General features: G+C 37.3%; 1 protein-coding gene across 1 annotated transcript in view; it reads left to right on the top strand.

Moving 5' to 3' along the window:
- Positions 1-1537: 1537 nt before the first annotated feature.
- LOC104399758 (AP-3 complex subunit beta-1-like) overlaps positions 1538-10267 on the top strand; it is a 49345-nt gene continuing 40615 nt past the window's right edge. Inside the window, exons 1-3 of the mRNA XM_010020616.1 lie at positions 1538-1675; positions 5363-5524; positions 7676-7773. Coding sequence (XP_010018918.1) covers positions 1538-1675; positions 5363-5524; positions 7676-7773 — 398 coding nt within the window. The remainder of the gene's footprint in view (positions 1676-5362; positions 5525-7675; positions 7774-10267) is intronic.

The following is a 10267-nucleotide window of genomic DNA, read 5'->3' as shown; positions in this document are numbered from 1 at the left end:
TATATCCCATTCACAGTCTTTTCTGGTTGGAGTTCAAGATGTAGACCTAGTATAAGGGCCATGCAGTTCAAGTTGTTATTCTTCCCCTCAACTAGCATTGTTGCTGAGCATGGAGGCTCTTGCTAAGATCTCTGCACAACACTTTCCCCCTTTGTTACAGTACCAAGAGGCTTCAGTGGTGCTTGCCACCTTGAAGGTGGCTCTGTGCCGCTTCAGAGGGCAGTTGGTAGCTGTCCCCAGTCTCTTCCTTTTGTACAAGCTTCAATCTTGCACTACAGAGTTTATCAGGGGACAGAGAAACAATTCAGCTAGGTTTCTAAGATGAGGTTTCTGCTGGTGATATATTGTGTGTCAGTTGGCTTGAATAGTTCCATTTTTTAGGTTTTCTACTCAGGCCTCAAACTACTTAACAGAATACTGATACTCTGTGCTATCAAGCAATAAGGCTTATCTGTGGTAGCAGAAGTTAACTAGTGGCCTAGTGGAAGGTGTCCCAGCCCATGGTGGGGGAGTTGGAACTAGGTGATCTTTAAGCTCCCTTCCAACCCAAACCATTCTATGGCTGTAAAAGTAACTTGGTGTGTGCCAAAACACACCTGGTTACTTGGGTAAATGCAGACTTATGAAGAAGTCTGAAGGGACGGATGAAATTTTGAAGAGCCAGGTGAAATACTCTATAAGCAGACAGCAGAAGCCTCTCAGTCGCTAGCCCTTCTTCTCATGGGGAACTTCAAATTACCAGATGTCTGCTGGACATACAGTACAGTGGAGAAGAAACAGTCCAGGAGGTTCCTGGAGTGTGTGGCAGATACCTTCCTGACACAGTTGGTGAGGGAGCCAAGTAGGGAAGGTGCCCTACTGGACATGTGATTGTTGGAGGCTGTTTTGGGCACAGTGGCATGAAATAACAGAGTTCTTGGAAAAGTCAGGATGGGGGTCAGAAAAACTGCTACCTTGGACTTCCATAAGGCAGACTTGGGCCTGTTTAGGGGCCTGCTTGACGAAGGGCTTGACTGCCTCTCTTGGGAGGCAGTCCTGAAGGGCAAAGGATGTGGAGCAAAACGTAGTGACAAAGAACGAGGAAAAGGCTGAGGTACTTAATGCCTTCTTTGCCTCAGTCTTTAATAGTAAGACCAGTTTTTTTTCCTGGGGTACCCAGGCCCCTGAGCTGGAAGACAGAGATGGGGAGCATAATGAAGCCCCCATAATCCAAGGGGAAATGTGTAGCAACCTCTTCCACCATTTAGAGACACACCAGATTGAATCCATCTAAGGGTACTAGGGGAGCTGGCAGAAGCGCTCATCAAGCCACTTCCCATAATTTATCAGCAGTCCTGGATAACAAGGGAGGTCCCAGTTAACTGGAGGTCGGCAAGTGTGACGCTCATCCAGGGAGGGCCAGAAGGAGGATCTGTGGAACTACAGATCTGTCAGTCTGACCTCTGTGGCAGGGAACGTTATGGAGCAGATGATCTTGAGTACCATTATGTGGCATGTACAGGACTGCTTGGCTAACCTGATCTCCTTCTATGAGAAAATGACCTATTCAATGGATAAGAGATGGGCTGTTGATGTTGTTTACCTGGACTTTAGTAAAACCTTTGACAGTGTTGCCCACAGCATTATCCTAGAGAAATTTGCTGCTCATGGCTTAGACAGGCATACTGTTCGCTGGGTAATAAACTGGCTGCATTGCCAATGGTGGTGAATGGAGTTAAATCCAGTTAGCAGCTGGTTGCAAGTGGTGTTCCCCAGGGCTCAGTACTGCAGACAGTTCTGTTTAATGTCTTTATCAATGGTCTGGATGAGCGGATCGAGTGTACCCTCAAGTAAGTTTACAAGAAACCACCAAGTTGGGCAGGAGTGTTGATCTGCTTGAGGATAGGAAGGCTTTGCAGAGGGATCTGGACAGGCTGGATCCATGGGCTGTGGCCAATGATATGAGATTCACAACAAGGCAAAGTGCCGAGTTGTGCACTTCAGCCACAACAACCCCATGCAATGCTCCAGGCTTGGGGAAGAGTGGCTGGAAAGCTGCGCATGGAAAAGGACCTGGGGGAGCTGATTGGTGGAGCTGAACATGAGACAGCTTGTGCCCAGGCAGCCAAGAAGGCCAATGGCACCCTGGCCTGTATCAGCAATAGTGCGGCAGCAGGACCAGGGCAGTGATCATCCTCCTGCACTGGGCACTGGTGAGGCTGCACCTTGAATCCTGTGTTCAGTTCTGGGCCCCTCACTATGAGACAGACATTAAAGTGCTGGAATATATCTAAAGAAGAACAATGAAGCTGGTGAAAGGTCTGGAGCACAAGTCTTACGACAAGTGGCTGAGGGAACTGCAGTGGTTTAACCTGGAGAAAAGGAGGCTTAGGGGAGACTGTATTGCTTTCTGCAGCTACCTGAAAGGAAGTTCTAATGAGGTGAGTAATAAGTGGTAGGACGAGGAAATGGCCTCAAGTTACGCCAGGAGAGATTTCAATTGTGTATTAGGAAAAATTTCTTCACTAAAAGGGTTGTCAAGCACTGGAACAGGCTGCCCAGGGAAGTGGTTGAGTCACCACCCTTAGAGATATTTAAAAGATGTGTAGATGTGGCACTTATGGACATGGTTTACTGGTGGACGTGGCAGTGTTAGGTTAACAGACTTGATGATTTTCCAACTTAAATGATTTTATGATCTAAACATACAGTTGTCTCTCTTTGACAGTGAGTATTGTCAGCAGTTCAAGTTGAGGCTTAAGGGGTTGTGAATGATTGAATGTTTTCACAGTTTCTGGTAACTGCTTTCCATGCCTGGGATAATTAATAGAATTTGAAACAACAGTTCTTGCACAACAAAAAGGCTGCAGGTTTTTGTCTTTCGTTATCCTGGCTCTTTCACATAATACTTTGCTTTCCTTTCCATAGTAATGTGCAATTCTTGCAGTATTACATATACATATTCTGTTTGTCTTAGTAGGTCCTTGTGACTACAGATTCTGAGTGATTAAGGACTTCAAGTGATTTTAATGAATTTCAGTTCATTAAACTTATTTCCCTGTGTGTCATCATCATCCTTTGTCTGGAATGTAATTATTTCGTGCCAGATCTCAACAGATATGAGAAAAATAAATAAAATAAAATATATGATTATGAAAGAGAATAATAAATAAAAGAAATAAGATATATTTATATCATTGTAAATATTTATATATTTATTCATATCATAAATATATTATTATGAAAGAGAAAAGACCATACTAATACTTCTGCTTTGGGGATATGAAGAAAGTGAATTCAGTCTAAAGACTCTAATGGGATTTAAATGAAAAATATTTTCATAAGAGGCATAAGTTGCTTTATAATTATTTGGAAGTTTGCTCCAAATATGTTTCTAGCCATCAATTTTTTATTTTGTTTTTTAAGTCAGAAATTCTAGAGCTCAAGCTGTTTTTTTTACAACAGTGATTAATGAGTTAAATACAATCACCAACTCTGTTCCTGTTGAGTTCAATAGTACTGATGTGCGTGCCTGTTAGCAGTCAAGACAGGGATACTGTAGACTGAATCAATGAAGATTGAATTCTCCACCTCCTGTTAGAGGAAGCTTTTCAAGTGCAGGGTTGAATTGCACTGGGATCAGGAATTTTGCTTTCATGTAGCCTGACCTGTAGACAAGGAAGGGAATTTGGTTACCAGTACTCCTGATTTAGCATCCTGAGTTTTTAGTTTAGGAGGATTACTGTCACAAAGATGTATAAACAAAGTCATAAATTAAATCGCTTTGGTTGCTGTTGCATAAGAAATCTAAGAGCTTGGTAGGGATTCTGTAAAATACTGAGAGCACTGGTGGCATTGGGTAGTAAAAATCAGAAGAAACGTGAAGGGAATTTTTTATTTTCAGTGCCTGTTCAAATTGTAATAAAAAACAGAATAAAAAGACAGCTTTGATTTATTGTCAGTTCTTACTTCTCTCACCCTTCCTTGCTGCTACTGAAGACACTTTTGTGGGCTTTTCCTCTATACATGAGTTTTGACCAAGGCACGCAATAAAGGTTTGAGTTTACCCTTGACAAGTTTTCTAAAGACCTATTAAGTAAGTCTAGCTATTGTTCCATTCACCTTTGATTGTTTTGCTACTGCCAGCCAGAATTAAAAAGATACATTTGTTTCAAAAGTAATTGTCTTTTAAAAAATCAGCACTTGAGTATATGATTTAAATAATCCTCCTATAACCATCGTGTGGAGTTGGATATTCCTTAAAATAGTTGTACAGAGACTTGAGAGGCAGACAGGTATAGCTATTGGCACAGCTGGTATTCGGTACCAACTAGCCCATTCAAGTGGGAGTAATTCCAGCTAGCCACAGTAATGCTTTGTCTTAGCTGGTGACAAAGTGAGATGGAGGAACTTAGGAGAGCAAGGCCATACACTTGGATATGACAAGTTGCAGAAGTCAGTAGCTTATTTTTTAAAAAAAGTTGTGCAATGTTGACTACTGTTGTTATTGATAATCCAGAACAGAGCTGCTGGGATTTGACATTTGGTTTGATCTAATCCATATGATTTCCATCTTATTTAAGTTTATGGATTTTTAATGCTAATTATATATAAGCATAATGAAATGCTCTGGATCTATTATTTATCAATTTTTTTGATCCTTATCAGAAATCTTGAGATTGTTTTAATTCGTCATATTTACATAATCAGACATATTCCTTTATATTCTTTTATTTAGTCTTCTGGAGTAAAAGAAAGGCCTAATTTACTCATATGTCAAATTTTAATGAATCCTTTCAGTGTCTTGTGCTTGATTTATTAAGTGACGTTATGCTGGTAATTCATAACTGCATTTAAACAGCTTGAGGATTTGAACTTCATCAGGGAACACCATTCTCAGGATACGTAACCTTTTTCCCCGTATAATTTCTTAAGAAGAAAAACACTGTCCCTTCTTTTGAGATTTGATATTTCCACAGATAATCTGTATATTGCAAGAGAGGGAAGAATGCACATGGTTTGTAAGAAGTTTTCAAAAAAGAGAGAATTTTAAATAACTTTTCAGAAATGCCAATTTCAGATCATAGGCTTTATGTCTAAAAAAGATCAATATACATACTTAATCTAGTTTATAGAGTGTTAATGAAGGTATTCCATTTAGCAGTTCATCTTATTTTATGGAAATTTTCCATATATAGTTAAGCTGTTTTCTGTGTTGGTACATTTACTGCTTTGAGCAAACTGAGGTAGAAGAGGTGGTAGCTATTTTTAAAAACTAGTATAAATCTCGTATGAAATTGTGGTGGTGTGTGCTACTTCCTTAATAAATAAAACCAGTTGATTCAATATTCTGTGTATGTTTTTGTCATTTTGTCTTTTTTAGGTTGATAAGGTGGTAGAAGAATATAGTGAAAATAATTTCTATGAATCTGATGAAGAACAGAAAGAAAAGGATCAGAAAGTGAAAGACACCTATACTATGGACCCAGATCACAGGCTGCTGTTACAAAATACAAAACCCTTGCTTCAAAGCCGAAATGCTGCTGTATGACAAATTTGTTTTTGACTAAAATATTCAACTACTAAGTGTACTTTAGAAAATTTTAAAGGTTGAAAAGTAAAATCTACATCTCTTTAAAAATTGTGATAATACTCTTCAGTAATTTACAGAAGTACAGTGGTTCTTTCTTTTTTTGGAATTCACTTGGCTTCTTAATAAAACATCTGGACTGAATGTGTTACATGCTCCAAATATTAAGGACAAACAAAATATTAGAGAAAATATGATAACATTGAATCCAGCTTCTGTAGCGTGTAATGACTATACCATAGCTAGTTTTTAACCCTTAAGTTCTAAGCATCTAGGATGGCACAAACTGTCAGTTCTGGTGGTAGAGATGTACAAAGAAAGTCATAGTTGTTATTGATTCATTAAGTTACGCTTTTCTTTGAGTCTCACGTTTTAAAAGTAGACAATTATATGCCTGAATTCTTTGTCAGTCCAAGCCAGATTGTTAGTGTTGGTGTTTTGGCATGGTTCCAAGATGGATACGACATCAGGTGTAGCATATGTTGTGCAGTATTTCCATGATATTTTCAGAGGCAGGTAGATTTTTAAAACTGGTGAAAGCCATGTTGATGGTGAATCATTGTGACATTACTCAGATCAGAGAACTTCATTTCCAACCTCAGTTTGTCCTGTTAAACAAGAATAATTGTCTTCAGGAAAAGACTTCCGGTGATAATGAATATTCCTATCATTGCAAAAACAATTACAACATCATGATTAAGTTACCTTCAAGTCTGTTCTCGATAAGCTAAACAGACCAAGTTTTTATTTCTCCCCTGGAACATATTTCTGGATTCTGACTAATGTCTAACTCTTTTCAAAACCACTTATGATCTGCCAAGACTTTTAAAACAAACTGGATGTAGTTTTACAACAGTACTTCTGTTAAAGCACAGCCTTTGCTAAAATCACGGTTACAACATCTATACAGTATTTCCTCATCTCATGCAAAGAACAAGTATGTTAGGTATGTTTGCCATCACACTGCACTGAGAACAGGTTCAGTTAATTCCATAAATTATTTTCATTATATCTGTTAAATATAGTATTGATTCTCACATTTATGATCTTTAACTTTCTGATATTAAAGTTAACTGAGATGTTAAGCGTAGTTTGTCAAGTGAAATCATGCTGCTCTGAAGTGCTATTACAGCAATTTTTGTACCATTCACGGAATTTGCCAGCAATTAATTTAATACCTTTCTCTTCGATCTTAGATTTTTGTCAGTATTAAAAGATCCCTGTAGTATATTGCTAAAAATCTTCCAGTTGTCTCCTCTTTTCAGCTGTTTTTAATGACTTTTTATTGTTTAATAATAATTTTTGTTTCAGTGGTACTAAGAAAGTACCAAGATACCATGTCAAGTTTTGTAATCATAGCTTTACTTGGAGTCTCCTTTCAATGATTTGTTTTGTTTTGAACAAAAAGCTGACCATGCCAATATTGTAGAAAAGGTTGTGACATGGCTTATTAGCATAAAGCTCATAACTTGTCTTTTCCTTATGAGAAAACTTGAAGAGAAAAAAAATCAGTATGGTTTTTATGTTACTTACATCCCAGTCTTCTGCGTTTTTGCTAGCCAGGATGTTGGCATACAAACTTGTAGTTTTAACTTTCTGTTGGATTTGAGACTTTAGAAGTTGCCAGTTAAAGCAGCTGTTGCATTATAAATTGCATAATAGGATAAGAGAATGAAAGATTTGAAGTGGAAACTAAATAATGGGTAGTATTGTACCTCTTTTTAATAAAGATAAGAGGATTAAATTTGCAGAACTTTTAAACAGTATTTCCTAATTAATTTGTGCAGATGTTGTTAGCACTACTGACTTAGGAAGGATGATATCTGTATGTTTACAATTTGAATTACTTTTGTCTTTTTTCTTCTTCCTCTGTCTTTCTGTGTACAAATACTGGGAGGAATGAGAGGTACTTAATTAGCTTTGGTTTTAGGAGTAAAAGTATCTTTCCACTGATGTTTTTCTCCAAACTGCTTTGGTGGATTTCAAAGAATGTGGGTGTGCACTTTGCTTTCTGAAAAGTGGATTGGTAGCTCTGCAGGACTGAAGCAAATGTGATAGGTATGTGGAAGATTTGAAGATAACGTACTGTTCTAAATGTTCTTTTAGGTGGTAATGGCAGTTTCACAGCTGTACTGGCATTTGGCACCAAAATCAGAAGCTGGTATTGTTTCTAAGTCATTGGTGCGTTTACTTCGTAGTAATAGGTAGGTATGATCTGTGCTTTACACTGCCATGTCTACTTTTTGTGAGAGATTTTGTACATACTGTTTAGGTGTGGTTATAAGAATATAACTATTGCAGTATTAGCTTCATTTTAAAATTGTCCTGTAATATTAAATTTTACGTAACAAATGATCATTAATTCCATCGTTTTCTGTATCACATCCAGTGATCATTCAGTATCATGTTACTGATTGATCACTGATGTTAACTATTATTAATTAGGACTTTCATTCTGATAAGAATCCTGGCTGTCTAGTTAGCATACAAGTAGAGGCAGTACTAACTCATTTGCTTAGTTTCTTGATTTCTTTATTGTTGGAAGTTAGTAGAATTTTAATTGCATTGGAGTTCCTTACTGTGTTGCCAGGCACTGAAGAAGTCTTCAGGTATGTGTTGGTTTTTTTTCCTGCACTTTATATTGAAGACTTTTTGACAGAGAAACTAAGAAATGTGGTGGGTTTTTTTTTTAGAATGCTACTTGATGCTGCTGAATCCCTTGTGTTTCTTTAATCCTTGGACTGTTAAAGAACAAGTTTCTGTTACATTCAGGACATCTAATTTTGATTTTATCATCTTCAGTGTGAAATTGCTTACTTTCCTATGAAGGGTCTCACTGGCCATATGTTTCATAAGATTGATAATACTCTTTTTCTTTGTGTTTGATAGTTTTGGTGTATTACGCCAAAATTTGCTGCATAAAACTGGTGGGGTTTTTTTCCTCAGCTTTTATATTTTGAACTTCCATGTATCTGTTTGAAAAGCCTTGGAGCAGTAATAGGAAACACAATTTTAAGATGTTTTCAGAACAACTTTCTAACTAAGCATGGTATTTTTGTCTAGAACTTTGCTGCGAAAAGTATTTTTTAAAGTTAGCCACATCAAACAGACTAAAAACTTTTAAAAACCCAAAACAAAACAAACCCCCAAAACAAACCACATTTGTTGTGTCTGACAAGATTATTTATCTTAGCTGGACTTCAACTTTTGTAAGCCTGGTCACCATACAGCTCATCTTGCTCTGTAAAACTTCTGCAGAACCTCTGCAGAACCTTCTGCAGAACCTCTATAAACTTATGTCTAATGTCTCAATCATTTAAAAGTTAGTAAAGAAGTAAAATCAGGCTTAGTAGAGCATTCATGTTTTTATTTCAGGTAAAAACAAATCACTGTTATTTTTGTGTTTGGTTTTATAGTACAGTATGCTTCCATTCTCTTTATACAAAGGTAAGTAAAATGGTTAAAGCAGTTTGGAGTATGCATAGGTAATGTATAGAACTAAACTCATACAGGTTGAAAGGATTATTTTTGCATTATTGTTTACTACTCATTTATACTCAGATTTCATCAAAAGAGAAGTCACATCTTTCCTGTATCTCAACTAATGCCTAATATGACGTTAGTCTCCTGATTTTCCTGTACTGAATGGATTGTCTGTTCTCTGTTACCAGCCTGTGTGAAACATTTTTGCTATTAGGCCCATTTTGAAATAAGCTTTTGCTGTTTGCTCTTGAAGTTACGTGCCTATGGCCTTTAAATTAATGTCAAATAAACTATAATCTAGTTAGGGTGAGAGTGGCTGAAAGAGCATTTCATAGCAATTTCCAGTCTTAGTTCATCGTGTACAGCTGACTATTTCCATTTACCTATGTAAGAATTACATAAGAATAGGTTTAAAAGATATTAAGTACTTCTCTATTATTACCTTTCTTTTGTAAGCAACAGCTGTAATTACCAGAGGGCTATTAGACAGTTTTGAATAAGAGGAGATAATGGATGAGATGATTTCTCTATTAGGATATGATTTGCATCATGAGTGAATTTGAGCACTCATGGTTCAGAAAAATTGCGTGTAAATTATTACTTAGTTTTTAAGCAATTGGTGGCAGAAACTCTGTAGTTTAAAAGCTTCAGTGTACTGCCCAGATTTGTTTTTGCTGACTTCTGCTGAGGCTTTTAAACTAATTCATTAATGATTAGAATATCCTCCAAACATGTTTCATGTTTTTGTGTTCAGAGTATTGCATAATCATGTAGTCTGCATCTCTCAAAGCCTGTTATGGTAAAGTACTGCTTTGGAGATCCTGGCCCTTTTTGAGAATTATTAGGAGATTTTTTAAAACTAAAAAAAGGTCATAGCAGTTCTTGCTGGTTGTGCAATGATTAGCTGTGCTTGTAACTGACAGTCATTCCCACACTACAGATAAAGCCCATGTTCTTGTTCTCAGCTGCGTCAACCTGAAATACTTAAGTTTCAGGATGGTAGACAAAATGTAAGATTCTGGAGAAGCCAGAATGACGATGTTTGAAAAAATTTTTTGTTTAAACAAAGACCCAAGGCTTACAGGAAGCATTGCACTAGTGTCAGTGACTTTTTTCTTCATATTGACACAGGAACAGGTTGCCCAGAGAAGTTGTTGATACCCCATCCCTGGAAGTGTTCAAGGCCAGGTTGGATGGGGCTTTGAGCAACCTGGT

The sequence above is a fragment of the Nestor notabilis genome, unplaced genomic scaffold, assembly GCF_000696875.1.
Source record: "Nestor notabilis isolate BGI_N333 unplaced genomic scaffold, ASM69687v1 scaffold23878, whole genome shotgun sequence".
In the NCBI taxonomy this organism is placed as follows: domain Eukaryota; kingdom Metazoa; phylum Chordata; class Aves; order Psittaciformes; family Psittacidae; genus Nestor; species Nestor notabilis.
The sequence above is the reverse complement of the archived record's forward strand: the minus strand, read 5'-3'. Positions and strand labels throughout refer to the sequence as shown.